The 23,021-nt window shown below is 40.3% G+C and overlaps 2 protein-coding genes across 6 annotated transcripts in view; one reads left to right on the top strand and one right to left on the bottom strand.

The window, feature by feature from the left end:
- The window catches only part of CLCN3 (chloride voltage-gated channel 3), an 83,105-nt gene extending 72,964 nt beyond the window's left edge, over positions 1–10,141 (top strand). For 3 of the 5 annotated variants that reach the window (XM_075500318.1, XM_075500317.1, XM_075500319.1), the window contains 4 exons: positions 777–1,175; positions 2,909–3,125; positions 5,437–5,512; positions 7,204–10,141. In XM_075500318.1, the coding sequence (XP_075356433.1) occupies positions 777–1,175; positions 2,909–3,125; positions 5,437–5,512; positions 7,204–7,362 (851 nt within the window). In that variant the 3' untranslated portion in view covers positions 7,363–10,141. The remainder of the gene's footprint in view (positions 1–776; positions 1,176–2,908; positions 3,126–5,436; positions 5,513–7,203) is intronic. The other 2 variants (XM_075500320.1, XM_075500321.1) reach the window with 1 other exon arrangement.
- Positions 10,142–12,471: 2,330 nt separating this feature from the next.
- Positions 12,472–21,263, bottom strand: HPF1 (histone PARylation factor 1). The gene is made up of 8 exons (XM_075500316.1): positions 20,982–21,263; positions 19,583–19,742; positions 18,039–18,225; positions 17,435–17,533; positions 16,236–16,386; positions 15,447–15,534; positions 14,663–14,835; positions 12,472–12,739 (listed from the first exon to the last, which is right to left on the bottom strand). The coding sequence occupies exons 1-8, from the start codon at positions 21,036–21,038 to the stop codon at positions 12,608–12,610; spliced, it is 1,047 nt and encodes a 348-aa protein (XP_075356431.1). The 5' UTR covers positions 21,039–21,263; the 3' UTR covers positions 12,472–12,607.
- Between the last annotated feature and the right edge of the window lie 1,758 nt (positions 21,264–23,021).

Below are 23,021 nucleotides of genomic sequence, written 5' to 3'. Positions count from 1 at the left end.
GATTCTGCAAAAAAGTAGACCTTTTCTTTAAGGAAAAGTGCCTTTGAGCAACCAATAAAGTAGTGGTACAAATTTAGTTTTTGGAGAGGTTGTTTTGTCTTTTCATAGATCAACTTGAATCACTTTCGAATGCATTGAAGGAAAGATTGTATTATTTTACTGAATTAATATAATATAATAATAAATATAATTATATATAAATATAATAAATATAATAAATATAATAAATATAATAATGAATAAATATAATAAATATAATAATGAATAAATATAATCCCTGTCTTCTTCCATTGTCCAAGAAGGAGATTTCATCAGCTCAGAATTCTCTTTAGCTTTTATGGTTCAGCAACAGCATTAAATTCCTAATCCTTTGGACAACATAGCTGTTGAATTGCTACCTGTGACTTCCCTGCATTAGTTCCATTCTTCCAAATTCTTAACCTTACTGGGTTTCCTTGCATTTCTCAGTATTTTTAACCTAGGTGTGGTATGGAGAAATACACAGTTTTATTCTTAGTTTACATGAAAGAACTGCACATATTTTTCAAATCCCTTTATTCTCTGACCTTCTAGGAATTTTCCCTAAATCACACTTTTACTTCTAAAAGTTTTGTGTTCATTTTTCCTGTCTACTTCTGTTTGTATTATACAGAATGATGTTTGTCAGATGACCTTTAATGGCAAAGTTATGTTGTAGTTCTCAACAGGAAGGCAGGAAATTCTAAATTCATTGTTGCCTGACACCAGAATGTTACTGGCTACCATTTTTCTTGCAGGTGGTGTGACAAGGATGACTGTGTCCCTGGTAGTTATTGTCTTTGAGCTAACAGGAGGGCTGGAATATATTGTGCCCCTAATGGCTGCAGTCATGACCAGTAAGTGGGTAGGAGATGCCTTTGGTAGGGAAGGCATCTATGAGGCACACATCCGACTGAATGGATATCCTTTCTTGGATGCAAAGGAAGAATTTACTCACACAACACTGGCTGCTGATGTTATGAGACCTCGAAGAAGCGATCCACCTTTAGCAGTTCTGACGCAGGATAATATGACAGTCGAAGACATAGAAAACTTGATCAATGAAACCAGCTATAATGGTTTTCCTGTTATTATGTCAAAAGAATCGCAGAGACTAGTGGGCTTTGCTCTAAGAAGAGACTTAACTATTGCAATAGGTAATTATCTTCCAGTATCGCATGATTATATATACCAATTTGCATGATTTTATAGCTTAAAACAGAATTTACTCTGTGTGTTTCTAGCCTTATTTCAGGTTCAGGTACCTTGCACAGGCTGTCTGTTCCTTTATTGAAGTATATGATTATCTTCAATAGCAGGCTCTGAAATTGAGAAAATGTTAATCTCTTTGTCTCCATCATAAAAACAAGTGTTGTCATACTGAAGTAGGCCAAAACGTCATCTAGTCCAGTATTTTTGTTTGTTTTGAGGCTTTTGCTAGTATCTGTTTTCCTCAAGTGATGCTACCTTAGCATTCTTCTTCAAAATTGAGTAATTCTCATTTTAGAACAGCAGGATTCTGTGAGAATTACTGTCCAAGTCATTTTTAAATTTAAATGTATATCATACTTGTCTCTGACAGTATGTTATTTACTGTTGTTAGAACAACTAAGATTGTATTACAGAGAGATAAATGAAATATTAATTATTTTAGCTTTCTGTTTTTCAATTTGTTTGTGTAATGGGAAATTTGGCCCTGGGCACATGAGCACGCAAGCCTTGTTTGGGCCCTCTTTCTCTGGGTGAGTATTAGAACTTGTGTGATATTTGTCACAATGCTTTGTGCACTGGCAAGAAAGATTCTGTGGATTTTGAGGATCCTATCATAACCAAAGGAAAAAGTAATTATTATGTAAGAAAATGTTACAAAACTGTAACGTTTGGTGCATGAAATCAATGAGGGAAGTTGCGTCTTAAACTACTTTTTTTTGGTCATAATTCATAAGACTGTACATTGACAAGTATCCCTTTAACAAAGACACTTGAGAAAGAGACACAAAAGTCTCCTGAAAGTTTAAAAAAAATGTTTTGTGAACACAACACTGTTTACTTCAGTAAAACTTCTGCCTGTGGTCTTAATACTGTGTATACTATGGTATTACACTACGTAGGATGTATAGGAATGTCCAAAACTTGGAAATTATTATAGGCATCATACTGTTTTAAGTTTGCATTTACTTAAGAGTAAATGGGGGAATGGCAGAATATTCTTGTAATAATACACTTTCACAGGCAAGACTCATTTCAGCTGCTGAGATTGCACAGTGCAAGTTGCTTAGTCTTGGATTTTGGCTGCCTTAAGAGAGTCCTTGTGTGAAATAGCTCAGGGTACAGGGAGGGATGCTGATGTCACCAAGGTGATGAAGACATGAAAAGGAAGAGGATCCAGTTCACGCAAAGCTAAATAAATTCATTATAAACAAGAAGACAGCATTTTCATAGTTATCAGAAATGAGGTCTTTGGTTTCAAAGGAACAATAATTACAGCCATTGGAATCATGACAGGGGAGCTGTCAATTGAGATTGGCTTTCCCCTTGACAGTTTTTTTGGCAGCCATCTATGTGCTTCCTGTGTGTTAGTTTTTAAGTCTTTCCACCTCTTTATAGTAAATAGAAGTTATTTATTGGAGTGAGAAAGGTAGTAGCCGAAGAATGGCTAAAGCTGTATGGTAGATGGCTTTTGTGGTTTCTGCACAAACACTTCTTAGGGATAAAACAGTGGCTATGGAAACACATCAAAATAGCATATATCAGTATATCAGCATCTAGAGAATAACATCAGAGTCTGGTAGTGTTGATTGATCTGTCTGTTTGCACTAAATTATCTTACTCCAAGAATGTAAATTCTTCCTCCTCTGCTGTTTCCCCTCCTCCCCTCTTTTTCTTAAAGAAAGTGCTAGAAAGAAGCAGGAAGGGATTGTTGGCAGTTCCAGGGTCTGTTTTGCCCAGCATACCCCATCGCTTCCAGCAGAAAGCCCTCGGCCTTTGAAGCTTAGAAGCATCCTTGATATGAGCCCTTTCACCGTGACAGACCACACACCAATGGAAATAGTAGTGGATATTTTCCGGAAGCTGGGTCTGAGGCAGTGCCTTGTAACACACAATGGGTGAGTAAACTGGCAGCAGTGCTGTTCATTTTGTTAGATACAGTAATTTTCAATTCCAGGATCAGAGTATTTGAACCAGGATATATTCCAGGATCATGGTATTTGAACCCATACGTTTGGTACTGCAACTGAGGACCCTAACTGTTCGTTAAGAAGGCGCTGTGCTGTGGCACCTCTCTTAAATTCTTACTCCCCCCATGTATTCCAAGCGAGCAGGCAGGTGATTTCAGTCATTTTAAGATGTTCTTTGAAAAATTAGCTCTCATTCAGCAAGTTTTGTGTGTACAACTTGCATGTGGAGGAGACACAACTTGTCTCACAGAAATTTAGTCGTGTGGTGCAGTGTAAGGCCTGTATTTCCTCGTTCTTATGTATGTTGTGACAATGGGCAATGTATCAGCTATTGAACATCTACAAATAGGTAGGTTCATAAAAAGTAAGGGAGAAAATGACCCAGTCAATTACCTCCTCTTCTGGAGTTTAGTGATGGTGATTACGAGCAAGCTGTTGTTTTTGGAATACTAACAACTAAATAACTGCTACTAGTTCTGGAACTTCAATCTGCAACCTTAGTTTCTACACTTCAAAATATTTCAAGAAAGTAATTTTAAGATTTAGAATGCTTGTAAATGAGACTATAGGGAGTTGTCATGTAATTACCCACTAAATAAATCAGCCCTAGGCACGGAAACATAAATGTTCATTATAATTGCCTCTTACCTAAACTACTCCTTTTTTTACATTATCTTTTTCTGTGTAGCTGTTCCTTTAACATTCTGCTTTCCTGTATCTCTTGCATTAAACACTTGACACACAACATTGCAGCTCCGACCATGGTATCTTGCTTTCTCTTTAGCATGTCTTTTAAGGCACCTGGGGAGTGAAACATTGTCTGCTAATCCACATTATGTGGGACTTACTTTGTTTTGCTGTGGGCAAAAGGACTGCTGCTATAAGTGACAAATATTTAAATATTGCATTGGTTTCCAAGTTTATTTTTTCAGATGTATTTTAAAACAAATTTATTTTAAATGTTCTCCTGCTTTTTTTTCTTCAATGCATCCCTGTATTGAATGGCGAGTAGATGTATTCAGAAGCATAAATGACTTAAAAAACCTTTCTCTGATGTGGGAAGGACATCATGACCTGACACTTAGAAGTCAGTGCAGGCATGCAATTATTCTTGTTTTGGGGAGAGAAATTTGAATTGATAAAACTTCAGTGAAGAATATTTACTGTGATTTTTTTTTTCTCTTAGTTTCTCTTGTGGTTGAGTGTTCAAACATTGACATTGATGTTAAAATTGACTCTAAAGAAAGCTTAATTGTGCAAAGCTATGTCAAACCGTACTATAAATTTTTAACTATTTTATTATAAAGTAGCAGCAAGTATGGATGGCTTTAATAAGTCACTGTCTTCAGACATTCATATTTGTTGCCCTACTTCAATTTAAAAACTTGTGATATTCCATGAGCACACTGTCCATTACAAGAAGATCAGATAGTAAATACTAGTACTAGTGGTATTTAGCCATGGCATATAGTCATGTGGACATCAAGGACTAATCTATATTTTGGCAAATTTCCTGCAAGTTTAATATACCCACATAAAGACACACATCAATTTATTGGTTCCAATCCAGATTGGGATTAGGAACTGTGCAGAAATTGGTTCTGATGACAAACAGAGAGATATATAAAGACTGAGCCTCACTCTTGCTAATTTGCACCAAAATATCCATTTCAGGGAGTTGCTCTTGATTTCTACTGTCATGAATGAGAAATTTGTCTGAATTTGTCTGTTTCTAGGAACACCAGATAACCCTGCTCTGTAGTGCAGCTTCAAACCTCTATTGCTATGACTTTACACAGTTATTACTTTGTTAATCTACTGTGGCTTGTTAAAATGTGAATAATGATCTGTATGTGTGAGGAGAAATAACTATTGAACAAAGGAAATAAAGTAGATTCTAGTTTCAGTGCCTCTAAAACCTGAAGAGACATGAATTTGGGGAGAAGGGATGAAGTATGCTTCCCTGATGTGTACTTGATATGAGAAACATACTGCTCTGGGGTGGCTGAAGATCCAATTGTGTTCAGCATTTTGGGAGAAAAAGAAAAAAGGCAATGTCTGGGGAAGGGTACTGACTTTGAAATCATTTTTCATTTAATTATCTCATTAGCTTTCCTGCAACCATTTTTTTTTTTTTTTTTTTTTAGTTTTGCTCTAATCTAATCCTTTTTCATTATGATTAGAACTTTTTTTTATTTGATTTCACACACAGTTATTAGCATAACATGATCTGTTTCAGGATTGTCTTGGGGATCATCACAAAGAAGAACATATTAGAGCATCTCGAGCAACTAAAGCAGCACGTCGAACCCTTGGTGATTAGATATATCAGATCTCATAATTAGACACATTAGAAGTCAGGAAGCATGAAACTTGTGAACTGTTCAGGGCTTTTATGACATTGGCTGAACAATGAAATCATCTTATGCTAAAAATTTGTATTAAACCATAAAACAATATGTGCAAAATCCTTTTGTAGAAATTAAGCTGTTAATATGGACATAGTGTTAGTCACAACATTAAACATTAAAGGAAAGTAAACAATAGACTTTCTGATATTTTTGTTCTTGAGATCACATGGATCCATCTAGTTGATCTGCTGGTTTCCCCAGGTGGGAAAGCACGCAGCTAGGAATACTTTTTCCTCTCCTAATGCAAATTAAGATTTTCTTTTATGCCAATTTCTTTTTCTGATCTTGACAGCTTTAAATAGCTGTTAAATAGCAAAGTAAGTATCACGTCTTTTGAGAAGCAAAGCCAAGCATGTTTTTAATGTATCGCAGCATTAGATCTTCCCTGTAATCCCCCTTTATCAACATGATTTTTTTGAAGTACTCTTACTTTTAGAAAAGCCCTGTGATTTTATGTAAAGTCCTGTGATTCTGCTGCTGTTACCTACAGCAATTAATGTACTCCTTTATAAAATGTTCAGTGATATCCTAAGCCACTAAGTGGCATGCTCCTGTGTTGACTATTGACTTCAGAATCTAGATACTGTTTTAACCATGATGTTGTGAACTAACCTTAGATAGAAAGTAGATTTTGTCTTAATTTGGACATGGGTTGCTAGTTACATCTCTACTAAACCTACCCACCAAGTTTAGCTGCTTATGTGCAAAACATGCTAATTATGTTCTCATTTTATGCTCATATTTCACAAGTATTTCATGCGTCCTTTAATAAGACAAAACAAAATGTACTAACCAGAATAACAAGGGCAGCAGCTCATTCATTCTGCTCTTTGCTTCTCCTGTGATATTATCCTTTTGGACAGTCTTACCCTTTTTGATATTACACAGAGTTATAATAGAAGCCATGAAGACCCGGTCATAAGGGCACAGTATCTAAATTGGAAAATGAAAATTTTCTTTTATTATTCACAATTTATTTTCTAAAGCTGTGAACTCCAAAAACTAGTTAACTGTTGTTTATTTTACAAAAGTTTCATGGCCAGTACAGTGTGCTCCTATGAATACATTCAGCCTGAGCCAGTGCATCAGACTGGAAGGATCCTGACGATTTAAAAATGGAGGGAAGGGCAGTGTGATTTGCTATTAGGATTTTGGGCCATCAAGTGGTTCTGATGGCTAGGTTGGAACATGGCTCCCTTATGAAATGGGATCAATATCACTTATTTTTCATACCTCTTTTTTCTTTGTCCCTCTTTGTTACTTTTTTGTTGGCATACGCTAATCAAAATTTCATTTTTGTAGAAACAAAAAGTTAAATAAAAATTGTTATGGGCTCTACTTGTATTACTTGTATTTCACGAAAATGGACTACAGCTGTCAGAGACCATCTGATATGGTGTCTCAGCATTGCTGTCTTTTAACAAACCGGTGGTTCCTCAATATTTTGATTAATAGAATGTTTTTGTTTAAATGAGAAAATCAGGCTGTTTACTTTTGCTCTATTCCTGTCAACAAAAAGGACTTGGCTACAGATTTGTTCTGCTTTATTATTTTCCTGCTTGGATTAATATTCATCTTCCATTTATCCTTTTCAGGCGCCTCCTTGGCATTATAACAAAAAAAGATATCCTCCGTCATATGGCCCAGACGGCAAACCAAGACCCCGCCTCAATAATGTTCAACTGAAACCCATAGCTGAGGAGAGAGAGGAAACGGAAGAGGAGGTTCATTTGTTGAATAGCACAACACTTTAGTCTGGGGGATACTTCTAAAATCAGAGACGAGAGCTGGGTTTTTGCATAACAGTGCTGCTGGAAATCAGGAGTTGGTCTGGGGAAATATGTGGCGAGGAGGAAGGCTGATGGGCGCGTGGGAAGGGAGAGCTGCTGTCCTGCACTGGATGCGTCCCGAGACGTCAGGTCTGCCATGATAGTGCAGTGGGTGAGCCATGCGAGGTGGCGCAATTCTCCAGCCCCAGCCTGGTACTTCAGCATTGGAGAGGTGTGTTATTAGTCCCTGTTTCTGGAGGGATCAATCTGAATTGAGCCATCTTACAGAGACTGAAAGGTCTTGCCCTTTTTACCATTGAAAACTGTTGTGTTAACTCATGAAACATATAATTATTACATGTCACCTTTCTACATTCCAGAAGAGCTTTATTTCTCTCTCTCCTGAGCCGTAACAAAGCCTCTTTAAAATTGGTGGGCCCTTTTGAAGCAGTTGTTTCTCATATTGAGATGTACTGTGAGTTACTGAGGTTTGATCACAAGAAGGGAGGTTTTTCTTGTGCCATTAAACGTGTAAGTTTGTACATCGTGAAATGCTTGGGGCAGTACAGATCCACTGCGACTAAACCAGATTGAACAGGTAATACCTTGCAAGAACCATGCGAGACTTCTTTCAACCCATGTGCTGTCGTGATATGAGAAAAATTAAAACCAGATGAAACTAGTGTTTCGAAGAAAAAGACTGTTTTTGCTGCAGAAAATATCAATAATGTGACTTGGTCTTATGCAATTTTTGTATTATTGAAAACACTATGATATATACCAATGTTGTGCAGTATAACAAAAAATACTGCTATTCTACTAGTTAAGAGCTGGAACAATTCTGTATACGTGTATCTGGTAAAAATTGCATGCTACAACACTGGAGATCTTTTTCCCCCCCTGTAAAATTTGAGAACGGTCATCTCCGCAAAAGATGTTCCACTGCTGACATGGTAGGAAGAAATGTAACTCATAACTTGCACTAAATGTATATTATTTTTCTTGAAGTTTTACCATTCTTTATTTATATTTGTATGGAGTAAAAAATCTTATGAATCAGTTAACATCTCACATAACTAATTACCTTTGTAATGTGATTTTATAGAATAATTCATAATCCTCTGCAAGTAATGGAGGATTAGCAAATGTTTACAACTAGATGAAGGGTTTAAACAAAATGGTTTCTTTATGATTCAACATGCATATAAGATCATTTTCAAATGTAACTTTCACTGCCGTTACCTTCAGATTTCCTTTTTCCTTTACTAGCAGATAACTGGAACAGTAATATTAAAACTTTATTTAAAAAGACTGCAGGGTTTTAAAAATAATAGGAAGAAAGCAACTATAATTACTAGATTGCTTTTGACCCTTTTTTTTTTTTTTTTCCCCCCCCAAGTATATAGAGGTGTAAATGATACATAGCCACAGAAGATGAGCAGCAGGGCAGAATTGAAGCCGGTACTTGAAACTTTGGCAGGACCTTAAAATTCAGGAGCAACACACACTAACAGGGGAACTGCCAGATCCCTTTACTTTTTTCTTTCCAGTTACTAGATTAATTTGTTTCATACTCATTTTATCAAACCACCACCACCACAAACACATGCAGAGGAAAAAAAGCAATATGCTATAAGCCTAAAGTTGGGAGGGAAAAAAATTAAGAAATCTGGCTGACAAAAATCATGCTTTATAATATGGGGTTAGATAAAATTTCCTTCTTTTAACAATTATGCCCACAAGACTGCAAAAATATAAATGGTAAAAGTCTAAAATAATAATCCTAGGTATCTCTAAGGTGTTCATCACAGTTACCTCAAACATCTTTATTCACAAAGTACTCAGTATGATTTTATCTGAAGTACAATAACATACTGAAACGAAATTCTGGTACGTTTGGCAACCTCCACAATAATGCCTGTGCTTAAGTGCTCTGCTGAATTTTTACTGATTTTTCCGAGTATAGAACTGCCATCTCCATCTCCTCAGCTCATCTCTTGCAGCAACTGGAACCAGTAGAAAGTGAAAGGTGCCAGTGGGTCATGGTGATCAGCCCTTGTATTAAAAACGGGTTTGGAACTGAAACAGGGAATTGGGATGTGTTACAATGGGAGTGTTGCAGCAACTAGCTGTATTCTTCCACATGAAGTCAGTGCTAATCGTCCAAAATGTGTTCCATTACACTGCATAAGCCCGAAGAAAGTTTACAGAAGAAACTTGGCAAAGAGCAGGATCTGGCCCATTTATAGAAGGCAGCTCTGAAAGTTGTCTGTGATGTTGATTTCTGTTACCTAATTTTTATCTACAGTGGAAGAATAGAAATGCACTACACGTATAAAAATTGCTTTAAATCAGTTTGAAACCTCTGCCAGAAACCTCTGCCATTTCTGATGTTCTTATAAAACACTGCTGTGTGTACTGTATCAATTTGCACCTAATTCTACAGACTGTACTGTCTGAATTAAAATACAGTTCACACGCCTGCTGTGTTTTACAGTTTCAGTACAGGTCCTGAGTGCTGCATATAAGTTGTGCATCTCCGTTTGCTCTCCTTACCTGCTAAGCTTTCCCTGTTGACATTTAAAATGTCTTCTGGTAAACATACGTTAGAGGTTCTGATAATGAAGTATGTGTGCCTGTGCTGTGCAACAAAAATTTTCTGACTTAAAACTTCCAGCGCCTTACTCCAGTTACTAATTTGAAAAAAAGTGGTGGATGGGAGGGGGAAAGTGTCAGCATTTGTTTGTTTTTTGTTGTTTTTTTTTTTTTTTTTTTAAAAAACCATTCAGTTACTGGTTCATGAAGAATGCATTCTTTGTTAATCTGTGATGTTGCCTAGAGCTGTATTTAATATTGATCTTAATGTTTTTATTTATACTAGTGTGGTAGAGCTGCATATCATTACAGTAAAAATTCTGGTTACTGTGATGATTAATCAAACATTAAAAACTTCTGTATGACCATTTATTGTTCTGTCATGTTTTCTCATTGTTTTTACAAACAATATTTGTGTTAATTATTTTCCCTGAGAGAAAATTAACAGCTAGGAATTTTACAGACAAAACTAGTCAGCAGATAACAAAGAAAAGAATGAATTTTAGGAGGAGATGCCATCTTTGTATGGCCTAATATTTGGTTACTAATCAGTAACCAAATCAACCCACTCACACAGATCAGTGTTAGGGTTTTTTTTTTTCCAAAACAGACATTTAAAAAATGGTCTTAATTATATAATTATAGAATAGTTGGCTTCCTGAGAGTTAAGAGAATGATGCTTTTACTGTCTAAAAGCCAGGATTACATAGTTTCTACACAGTACATTTTTAGTACTTCTGGTTTCAAAAAAAGGTAGGTTAGACATCTGTTGATGATGTATATTAATGATGTACAGCACTTCAGTATTTTTTCCTTCAGTTTTCCTTTTCAATTAGAGATTAATAGGTAAGACTGGAACATCCACACGAAGGTTCCCCATTTTTGCAGATTCAAGTTCGTATTTAGATAACAATGCAAAAAGTGAATACTTTTTTGTTACTTGTATGATTTACAGGGCATTAATATGAAGGTCTCTTCTGCTTGGAACCTAAAAAGTAAGGGGGAATGAGACCACATTTTCAAGAAAGTACCTCTTTTTTACATAAAAAACATAAAATTCTGGTCCCATTAAAAAGTCCCTGTATGCTTGTGCCTATGTTTGAATAAATGGAACATTTGTATGCTGATTGAAAGGGGTGAGGTTGTCAGATTTACAAAAGGAGATGTGGCATGTGATTCTGAGAACTGAAAATACCTTTTTGATACAAAAACTTGAAATAGATACACTTTTAAAAGCACTCTGACTTGCATTGTGAATTACTTATTAGTTTATGCTGGAAGGGACCTTTGGAAGTATAATCATTTGCTAAAAAGTAGGGACAACTTTGAGATTTGAGCACGTTGCTAGAGGTGTGTAATTACATCAGTAATGACGTGAACTGCTACACTAGAAGTCAAGTCACTGTACAGTGGCAGGCCTGCCACAAGTGTTATTTTCCATTGTTTTCTGGACTGTTATTTCAAGCACTTGCCTGAGAATAAAACTCGAAGTGTAATAACAACAAAATAGAGCAGTGGACCAATGAACTTGAAAACAATTTGCATCTTGTACAAAATCACTTCGATTCCATTTTTAAAAGTCTAGATTCGTGAAAATGGGGTGACTTCATCTAACAAGGTAGCAAATGCAGTGGAATTTCTAATTTATCTTGTACTATCAGTTAGCTGGTTTTTAATCCTGTTGTTCCCCTGTTAATTCATTAAGGTCCGGCAGATTGAGGGCAGATGCAGTGCTTTGTTACAATGCAAAAGGGAAAGCTGCTGTAACTGAATTTTTTACCTAGACTTGAGGAAATGGGGCTCTTTGTCTTGGGCTTGCAGAGCCTCTTTTCTGTGATGCTCTCTTATTTCCTTTATGTTAGAGTTTCTTTTACTGTTTCTTTTACAGTAAAAGTCACCGAGAGCAAGGAAATGGGGCTTGGTAGGTGTAAATAAGCAGCTGGCTGCGACTGAGCTACACCAAACAAGTCCATGATTTAATCACTTCCCCGCTGCCTACAGATTCTCTAAGGAACATGAAATAGTAACCCGCCCTTCTTGGGCTTCGTTACAGTAAGTGGCACAGCAACGCTGAGTGGGCTAGGCTTCGCTGTACTTCAGCTGTCCCTGTGCCCAAGCTTGAGCTGCAGGCACAGGCAGCAAGTCCCGGCCGCAGGGGAAGCACGGTGACCTGGCACTGACGGATGGATGCAGAGGCCGCCAGCCGCGCTCCTCCCCGCCGGGTCTCAGAGCGCTGAGCGCCCGAAAGCCCCTGCTCTCCTTCGCGGTGCCGGCGCTCTTCCGAAGAGCATCTCTTGCCCGCCCCGGCCGAGTCCCGCCGCTGCCGCGGCAGCGGTGCCCCGCCGGGGCGTGGCCGCGGGACAGCCAGGCCCAGGCCCAGCCCCTCGCCCCGCGTCACGCACGATGACTTCCGCCCGCAGGTTGCCGCAGTAGCGGCACGTGACACCCCCCCCCCCCCCCCCCGCGGTTGGGTACGAGCAGGCAGCACGGGGAGACGGCTCCGTCCTCAGAACAGCTTTACTGGCGGCGGGAACGGCCCCGCGGGGTACAGCCGCCGCGCACGCGCACCGCCACGGAGAAAACCCCACGCCGGGGAACGCGAGGACGCCCGCCGCTGGGGGCCCCGCTGCCCCGCTCAGGGCGCGAGCTGGTCCACCTTCTCCTCCCGCCGGTTGGCCAAGTGCGACTCGATGATCTGGGCAAAGAGGTTCCTCTTCAGCAGGGTGTAAGCCAGAGGCAGCAGCTGGCCCACCGTCTTGTGGAAGTACTGTAGGCGAGAGGGAAAACAAGAGCAGCCCTGGGGGTCAGTGGCCTTGTTTGTACCGCGGGAGCAGCCCGGCCTGAAGGCTCTGCCACTTCAAACTGCGCCACCCCCGAAAGGGTCCTTCAGCCACCCCCGAAAGGGCTGAGCACACAGCCACGCTACACCTGTAAGGGCCACAGCGAGGTCAGGCCGGGTTACCTGAACTGCTGCTGTGAGAGATGGAAATCTATTTTTAGCAAGGCAAGAGATGATAGCTATTCAAGGCATGGAGAGGTCCAGCCTGCGGTTGAAGTCCCTCGTCCCGTCACACCCCACGGCTCCAGGGGATCACAACAGTACTCAGTAACTATTTCAGTGCTTCAGACGTATAGCGGTCAGAGCATATTTAGCATTTGTGATGGTTACTGTACCTGTAAGGCCATTGCACATCTATGACAGGAAAGAGGTTTAAGTCATTTTGTGTCTTGGGCTACACATGAAGTGTCAGAGTTTTTCTGGCTCTGCATGCAGAGCTCTTGTCAGAATGGAAAGCAGCTCTAAGCATCTACAGCCAGGCAAAAATGCTGGGGCCAACCATGGTGTTATTTATGTGTGAAGCCATTGTTCTTCCTTTCTGTTTACTAAACTAGAAAATGAAGTAAGGTTTCTATTTTCAGAAGATAGCTGCAAAATTATAGCTGTTTCAAATTGCTGCGTAAGATAGGTATCAGGCCACGTCACAATGCTGTGAAGACATAATTATTCATTGCATGAGTTTGTCAGTAGTTAATCTCATGTGCTAAGAAGCACAGAGTGCGAGAGATGGGGTTTTGCCTCCACCTACTCAGCCAACTGGGAGTAACTATTTCCTTCACAGCCATTCCAGATGTAGGAAGGAATTAAGCAGCTGAAGCAGCGCAGTCAGTGAAGGAAGGGCCCTAAATACACAGGATAGAGGGAAATACAACACATTCCCAGATGCTGTAGGGAACTTACAAGAGCAGGGCAGGAAATCTAAGAAACAGATTAGTGATTTAACAGCGTATGGACAGAGCAGCAACTTTTCTTCATTTCAGTGGCTAAATATTTTAACTAGTGTTGAGCACAGCTTTTCTGGGCCTACATTTAGTACTGCAAGATTTTTTAATCTTTCTACATGATGCTTTGGAGCGCCCCTTAGCCAATACTGTTTCTACTAAAAGAAGCTATTTTGCATGGGTGTTTCTACACCCATCTGTTCACACTGCACTTACGTTGAAGCTTCTTTATACGTTATTTCCTAGCCATAAATTTATTACAGACGTGACCCTTTTCATCAATGGGGCAGTGGCTAATACAGACCAAAAAGTGTTATGTGTGATTATGTCAATCAGCTTATTTATGATATTCTGTTAACACAGAACCAGAAAGAGAGATATTAGAAACTTGGAGATGCAGCTAGCTGGTGGGAGGTCTTTTACACAGCCATACAGGCAGCGTAGGCAGGCAACTGACTTAGGGTCCATTTTTTTTGCTGGTGTTACTACAAACATCAGTCTGTTTCTTGATCCAGCTGAACATGAGTGCTTGTGCCCATACAAGTAGTTGGGGACAGGGGGCTATAGCTATTCAGTATATCTGGATCAGACACTCCGCATTTTTAGGAGTCTAATAACAACTCCTTGTATTACTCCACGCCAAATCACAACAGTTAAATGCTATTTAAACGCTTCTGGATTGCGTAATTGTGCTTTCCATACACACAATTTTAAATTGAACATAGAATGGTGTCACAAGTGTGACTTTTTAACAGTCTTCACAAATTAAGAATATTCTTGTAGGCTTTCATGATTCCTAGGGATAATTATGCGACAGAGTTGGGAATAAAGATCTATGACACAGAACAGCTCCCAGTCCATGCATAAAGTAATGCCTAATTTCGCAAAGTATGGTTGTTGCAGTACTCACATGTGATCCATAGCAAAACAGGTCCACACCCAGTTCATATCCCATTCCATAGTCACATTCATCATTAGCAAACTGAACAAAGGTGAGCATTTCTTGAATGGGTGCAAAGGCCTTCAGTCTCTCATCATCAGTAGGAGCATCAACAATGGCCTTACAAATTTTTTTGAGGTTAGCTGCAAAAAACAAAAGCAGAAATATTTAGAAGTTTAAAGAAAGAAATTTAATATTGCACAGAAGTAGTTTGTGGCAAAAACATACATGTGTGTCACGCTTACATGAAGACTAAACGGACACACCCTGAGCTGCTGGTGAAAAAGCTTCCCCCTTTCCCTTTGCTGCTCATTCTTGCCCCATACCCATCTGTCTCAGTTCCCCATATAGATACGAGCATTTGTGTGGTGAACTTTCATCAAGGAACCAATTCTGATTAGAACAACACTGGGAGAAAAGGGGGGCGAAGAAATAAACCCACAAATCCCTGAATGTAGATCAGTTCTTTGGATCTACTTCCCGCATGCCTGTGCCAATACAAAAGAGAGGGTTGTCTCAACTACTACTTCAGGAATTATTTCAGATTTAGCGTATTTCATTGATTCTCATCTGGTTTGTTTAAAGAAAATACTTTGAGCTGAAGTGTGATGGTTAAGACTCCTGCCTTTTACTCCCACCGCTCATATTCTTCAAGTAGGAAATAGGAAAGCAGTTTGGTTTTTGCAGAGTAGCTGTATGACTGAAGGTTGTTTACTTAAATAAAGCAGAAGAATATAGTAAACAAGATATTTACCATTTGTTTCAGGAAGTTCTCTGTATCCAACATCATTTTTGTCTACCGGAACAACTAGGCCTGCTCCATGAAATGCTTTGGTCACCACCTAAATGAAGAGACAGGAAACTGAATACAGCACTGTAAGTCATAAAATCACTCACCTCACTAAATAACATTAACGCCTGACTACTGATGGTCAAACCTAATATAGTGTCCAGGCGCCAGGACATCAACTTAGTTTTAAAGTATATAGCAGTTACTTTTAATACTTTTATACTTTACTAAAATAACTGGAAACTCCATTTCAGCCAAGTTCTGAAATCTAGGAATCCTTGTAGTCACTTGTGTAGCACTGTACTACATTTGTTGAGTCACCCCTACCATAATTATTTCTGATAGGTCTGCAAAAAAACCCTATTACTAATCCATACCACCTTTAATGTTCCCGTTTCCAACAGATCCAACCCAACTGTTTACATGAATCTTCACTTTGAAGCAGTTTTTTTTCCATGCTCCCCATTTGTTTTAGTTTTTAGACTATTTCCCTTACTGTTTTTTTTTTTTCTTTAATTGAATGCCAAGCTATGGTTTACAATAGTGAAGTGTTTTGATTTAATCCTATTATTTAGAACACACTTCTATTAATCTTCCCTCTCCTAAAGTTTTATAGAGAGAGCTGATTAGCTCTGGAAATTCCTAAATGAAGCATCTTTACTGACTAGGAAGAAAAAAATAAAAAAAAAAGGCAAGTAAATGAAAAAAGTTTAACAGAACTTAGTTCTCTCCAGTGGATCAGGAAAGTCATACTTTCTTATCTCTCTGTTTCATCTTCATGGTTTTTTGTTCCAGAGAATAACCCAGTTCTTTTGCTGTTCTTGTTAGTTTTTCATCTATGTCTTTCAAAATAGCATTTTTCTTTTTATCAGTCACTTCCTTAAGTTTTTTTGACAAAAATAATCTGCAAACAGAAGAAACATGTCTTAAAAGAACTTAACAGAGAACAAACAAGTGAATAGCCTTCCAATCACTAAATCTCCAAACCTTATAATGAAGATTAGCAGTCATGTGTTTATTTATACACACAGACTTGGGAATGCAAGCCTCTTAACAACGAGAAAGAAAAAAGAATTTGGCACAGACAGTACTTCGGCATTTCCTATCTGTATTTGCATTACAATACAGTTTATGCAATCTGCAGGTGCTGAGGATTCTCCTGGACTCAGTAGCTGTTCAGCTTTCTATCTTAAGAATTCAGTTTGCTGCTTCAGTGCTGTATACACTATTTGTCATCCAAGTCACACGCATAAATACATATTTATGAGTTTCATCATGGTGCTTTCAAAACAAATGTCCTCATTTAACTCTGCACTACACAAGGGTTCTTTTGCAGAAGCTTTTCTTCAGTATGCTTTCACTTACTGACACGCGTCTGTCCTTAGAGAGCTTTCCATTTTTAACTGACAGGTCATGAAATCTGTTGTTTAAATTCATGATGCAGGACCATGTAAAGCTTCATGAACCATACTGAATTACATATCCATATAAGCGTTATCCTGCCCCAGGTCAGAAATGGTACTTCTTGCAGTCATTCATTATATACAAAAATAATGTACTTTTTTGTAGGCAAGAACAGGAGCTAGACGCTACACATTTAGCACAATATTCAGACTTCCTTCACCACTGTTTGAGATGTCCTTTCTTTACTTATAAAGTATTTTAACACACCCAGTGGGCATTTCTTTTTCCTATAGAGCCTATCCCTTCCAATATATTTGAAGAATGAGATAATTAACACTTATCCATTTTACTTGTAAAAGGAAAACACTGTCAAAAAGCCTATTAAGGCTTTTAAGAGTACCATTAAACTGGCTAGCAGGAGCCAAAAATAAGCGAAGGTTTCTCGAGAAAGATACAAGAGTTAGCTGCGTTATTCCACGTCACATCTCCCGATTAATAGTTTCTCTTCTACTCTACTTTTTATAAATAGAAGTAAATATGAACCTTACTTGACTGCGGCAAAGACGTTATCACCAACTTGTGAAATCACACAGCCCTTCTTAGCTTCATTTGCGCCAACCCACACTGGAAGCTCATCTGGCACATCCCTATTTACGAAAAAGTACACACAAATAGTTAAGCTGTGCCCATTTCTCCTATTTCAAAGTAAAATCAGTTTGCCTCCTCACCATGCTGCTATCTCCTTCAGAAACCCAACAAGAAACACCCTTAGATCTAAAGCTCTAAAATCTTACAGCATGGCTTTGAAAGGAGCTTCTATCAATACATGCAGAGAGAATACACATTCCCTTTATTTCATAAGGCTTGACTTTTCCTTCTAAGTGCCATGGCAAAACTTAAAGATTAATAAGTGAAGGTGCTCTGGAGGGTTGGGAGAGGTAGTTTAATAAATATTTAAATCTAGTCTTCAACAACAATATTGTTGATCTTTTTTAATAAAAGATAATCAACCCATGTGTTACTATCCTATTACAGGAGAAAAAGGATTGTTTGGTGATAGTGCACAGTTCTCAAACCCTGTCTCATGGAAAACAGAGGAGAAAAAGCTACACATAATTATAGTCCAGCAAGAGCATATATTAAATAAAATACCTGAAATATCCCATGTGATACTGTGTTTTGCTATCCCCGACAAGTATAGTCTGGAATTCTGGGGGATCATAGAAGAATCTCCAATGAAGATTGAAGTCCAGATCTGTTGATTTTGCTTTTTTGTGTTTTCCAGCAAGAATATCATATGGTCCAACCAGCGTAAGTCCAACACTTGACACAAGTGCATCTGAAAAGCAAAGCATGAACTGGTTTACTTTCTGGTGGGTGCATATCTAAACCAAGAAGTTCCTATGTCACTCAGGTATCAAAAGCTTCCATAAATGCAAACAGTCAAACACTGTTTTTACCAGACAAGGAAAGCTGAGGCATTCTTTTATTCAGATAGCTTTCATTCAAGAGTTAGGTTATTACACTTCTCATAAGAAGTAGTGATCAACAGCTCAATGTCCAGATGGAGATCAGTGATAAGCGGTGTCCCTCAGGGGTCCGGAATGGGACCGGTACTGTTCAATATCTTCATCAGTGACACAGACAGCAAGATCGAGTGCACCCTCAGCAAGTTTGCAGATGACACCAAGCTGAGTGGTGCAGCTGACACGACTCAGGGATGGGATGCCACCCAGAGGGACCTGGACAAGCTGGAGAAGTGGGCCTGTGTGAACCTCATGAGGTTCAACGAGACCAAGTACAGGGCCCTGTGCCTGGGTCAGGGCAACCCCTGGTATCAATACAGGCTGGGGGATGAAGGGACAGAGAGCAGCCCTGAGGAGAAGGACTTGGGGGGTACTGGTGGATGAAAAGCTGGACATGAGCCAGGAATGGGCACTCGCAGCCCAGAGGCCAACCATATCCTGGGCTGCATCAAAAGAACTGCGGCCAGCAGGGGCCCATAAGAAAGATGGGGACAAACTTTTTAGCAGGGCCTGTTGCGATAGGACAAGGGGTAATTGTTTTAAACTAAAAGAGGGTAGATTCAGACTAGCTATAAGGAAGAAATTTTTCACAATGAGGGTGGTAAAACACTGGAACAGGTTGCCCAGAGAGGTGGTAGATGCCCCATCCCTGGCAACATTCAAGGTCGGGATGGATGGGGCTCTGAGCAACCTGATCTCATTGAAGATGTCCCTGCTTATTGCAGGGGGGTTGGACTAGATGACCTTTCAAGGTTCCTTTCAACCCAAACCATTCTATGATTCTAAAAGAAACTGTCATTTCTAGAGCGCCTAGGGGTGCCACATTCTGTTATATAATAAATTTGGGTAAGCTGAAACCTAGATTGATATGAGGAAACCAGTTCCATACTAAACATTTTAAATGTACTTACAAGAAAGGCAGCTTTAGACAACATTTAATCCCTTTGTATTACACTATTTAAGTAGTTATATTTTAGAAAGCTTGAAGTGTACCGACATCTTTGTGATTATCTCCAGTATTCTTGTTTACACTCATGTAAATATCCTGCATCTTAACTGAATACTGAAGCAGCATTAGAATGCATCTGACCACCTCCAGTTTGCCTGCCTTCAGGCTCTTTTTGAGAGTGAAAGTTAGAAGAGGAAAAAAAAAAAAATTTAAAAACCCACCACTTGGTTTCTCAGGATCTAGTTCCTCACAGAACTTCCAAAACTGATAGAAGTCTTCAGGCAGTCTAAGCTGATAGCATGTTTCTGCTTCTTGACGAAGATTATCGGGGATATCTGCCTGATTTGACCTTCTCTTCTTGACATCTCCATTTTTTTCACACTGCAGATAAAAAACAAAAACAAAACCAAACCAAAGTTCATTTAATTGCTTCCTGTCAGTTCTACTAAAGGATTTTACAGAAATTCTGTATTACTGGAGGACCAATGATTTCGACCATTAAGTCATGCGTGTTACTTAAACCAGCATATATACTGATTAGAACATCTGTTTTGAACAGAATTCCTTAAAAGTGCATTATCCGAGACATATGCTAAACATGCATGAAATAACAAAGTGCTACTTTGATATTAATGGGTCAATATAACCAACAGAAGTGCTTTTATTAGTTAATCAAAGGACTAAGCAACCCCAACGTTTAATCTAAGTTCTACATTATTTTAAAATAACCATTTCCAATCACACAGCAGCTTGTATCCAAGAAACTCGTGTGTTTTGCAGACATTTGAAAGTAGGAATACTATTTTGTCATGTCCGGTTAAATGACACAACAAAAATCCTCCACATCTCTACTATTGGAACTACTCTGCTATTCAACGTCTGAACCGGTGCAGTTTACAGTACAGCATTTTAAAAGTAGCTTAAAGTTTAAGTTGTTTTTCTTTTTTTAAAATGATGTAACGTGAACTGAAACAGGCTAGGAAATGACCCATTGAAGCATGCACACCACTAAAGCGGTAACCTCAACGACCTCATAAGGCTCCAAGAATTGGTAGGAATCGTTATCCCCTTGTTTTGAAGAACAACAACAACAATTAAAAAAAGAGCAAGGTTTCTTGTCTCTTGTTAGGATACTACAATGAGGCAGACATTTCACCTCTTAAGTGGGCCGCCATCAGGTACTTAACTCTACCCCGAGTACTTGTTACTACCAGAAGGCACCCCGGGCGGATGAGGAGGCTGGGGCGGTTGCTGTCTACAGCACACCTGAAACACGGCGGCCACCCGGGAGAAGCCGGGGTACCGGGGAGAGGCTCCCATCTTGGAGAACGAGGAGCCCAGGGGCTCTCCTCAAAGCTACGGAGCAAACCAGAACGGGGGGCAGGGAGGCAGAGGCCCGGCACTACAACAAGGCATCCGCGCCGATTCAGGCCTACAGCCCCACGACCGCCGCCTCGGAGCTCGCCCCCCAGGCCCGGGGGTGCCTCGGGCCACGGCTGCCTGTCCCCGCGACCCCCGCAGGGCCGGGCCCCGCTGGCAGGCTTGGCCCCCTCAGGCGCGGCGACCCCCCCCCCCCCGTGTCCCGTCCCGTTCCCCCCCCCTCCCCCCACTAACGGCCACCTGCTCGCCGGCCGGGCCCGCCGCCCCGCGCGGCCTCCGCTTCCCGCCACCTGTCATGCTCCCGCCGGCCGCATCGCACCCGCCCTCCCCGCCGCTTCCGAGGTCGCGCACTGCGCCTCCGCGCGTGCGCAGGCGGCGGCGCGCGGCTGGCCGGCCACGCCCACTCCCTCGCGCACCGGCCGGCGGCGGGCCGTTAACGGCGGCGGGGCATCGGTATGTCCGCCGGCAGGAGGGGGGTACCCCGGAGGGGCCGGGAGCAGCCGGCCCCCAGAAGGCTAGGAGGGAGCGGGTTAGCGGGTGTCTCGGGGAGAAAGGAGGGTCCTGGCAGGGGGCCGGCTCGGCCACCGCCGCCAGCCCCCGCCCGCTGAGGGGACGGAGCCCCAGCTCGAGGAGGCGGCGGCGGGCGTCGCACAGCGCCCTTCCTCCTGCCTTCCCACACAGACACCTTGCTGCGAGGTGAAGAAGTGCTTTTGCAAGGGCGATACGCAGTTTTACATCTACGCATCAGCTCCGCAGCCAGGCCGTTCCGGAGTTAGCTGGCGAGAGAAGGGGGATCAGAGGGAGCGGGAAGAAGGGACACAGCCGTAGCCTGTAGGCTGTGTTAGCCCCGGGCTAGAGCAAGCTTCACGGCGTCTGAGGCGGGAACGAAGTGGGAAAAGAACGAACGCGCTTAACCCGTGATTGCGAACACGCCTGTGGCTGGATCTAGGTACTAGAGGTCAAGTCAGGAAGCTTACAGCCGTGTTCTCTCAGTAGTAGGCTAGCTCATCTCAGGACTGCCAATATACCCTTCGGAGGCTGTTTTTTTTTTTTTTTACCCTAATTACACATACGTGCGAATTCCTGTAATACAAGTTAGGGTAGTATATTGGGGTGAGACAGAGAAAAAAAGATTACCTGAATCAAATGTAATCTTTCCCTTCAGAGCTAAAAACATAAGAGAAAGTTATACTAGTTTTCAGTACAGAGAAAAACGAAAAAACCCCAATCCCCTAAGTTTCTGCTTTAGCATTTGACAGCTGCCAGGAATATAGAAGTGTCATCACATAATTTCCTTTCCAATGAAAGAATCAAGGCAGCAATGTGTAACATGCAGCAAGTGGGACACATTCCTCAGTTTAGAAAAGCACATAATCATATTATGCAACATCCACTCATTTAAGTATATTGCTGAAATGCTTTGCATAGAAAAGCCTAGAAAACCAATAGCACAGAAGGAGGCAGTGGGAAGCTGGTTATATATAAACCTTCACTTTTTTGTTTCAATAAGTCAGATTGCAGTGGTTTTATTTAAAGAAGCATAATGTAGTTTAGCTACCGGAATTCTTTCTGGTGTGCAGTGTGTGTTCAGCGAAGATGCATATATGGCATAAATCCAGTGGGGTTTTTTTTATCTTGCAATCCATTACAGTTGTAGTTATTTGCTGTGGTACAGATTATTAGCTTAGGTCTAGGAATAAGCTGCAGTGCCTTTCAACCACATGACATTGACAGTTATGCAACTAACAAAAGCTTGATAATTTTGTCTACAGCATTCATTATTAAAAGTTACAAGCAACATCACAGGAAACTTGATCCTGACTGATGATGTTATTTCCTGTATGTAAAAACAGCTAGGCAGTTCATAGAAACCATGGGTTGATATATAGATACAGGACAATCAGTGACAAAGTCTCCTTCAGCTGGAAAAACTGTTGTTTAAATCAGCATACATATTAAATTGTTTGCTTATGAAATCCTGCACACATAAGAAAGGAATATTAAATTTTAAATCCAAACCTTGTTTAAGGGATGAATTGTGTTTCATAACCTGAGGTTAAGCAGAAACAAGGTACAAAAGCTCACTAATGAACCACAAACCTAATTTTCTTCCTGAAAACTGTGAAGAGTACTGCCCTGAGGTTTCTTTGGGAAATGCTCTCTAATATTACTCTCACTCCATAATTTCTGGTATACCAAACCTTAATCATAGTGGAGGGTAGACAAAATGGCACCCAAAGGAATTACATTTTCCTCAGTAGCTTGGTGGAAGGTATTCTA

The sequence above is a fragment of the Mycteria americana genome, chromosome 4 (assembly GCF_035582795.1).
Source record: "Mycteria americana isolate JAX WOST 10 ecotype Jacksonville Zoo and Gardens chromosome 4, USCA_MyAme_1.0, whole genome shotgun sequence".
Classification (NCBI taxonomy): Eukaryota; Metazoa; Chordata; class Aves; order Ciconiiformes; family Ciconiidae; genus Mycteria; species Mycteria americana.
The sequence above is the reverse complement of the archived record's forward strand: the minus strand, read 5'-3'. Positions and strand labels throughout refer to the sequence as shown.

Excerpts from the sequence above, each read along its gene's own strand:
- HPF1 (XM_075500316.1), bottom strand. The coding sequence starts at position 21,038 with ATGACAGGTGGCGGGAAGCGGAGGCCGCGCGGGGCGGCGGGCCCGGCC. Across the intron at positions 15,535-16,235 it reads TGAAACAGAGAGATAAGAAA|GTGGTGACCAAAGCATTTCA; the intron begins GTATGACTTTCC and ends CTCTTCATTTAG. Across the intron at positions 12,740-14,662 it reads TGTTTTGCTATGGATCACAT|TACTTCCACAAGACGGTGGG; the intron begins GTGAGTACTGCA and ends TCTCGCCTACAG.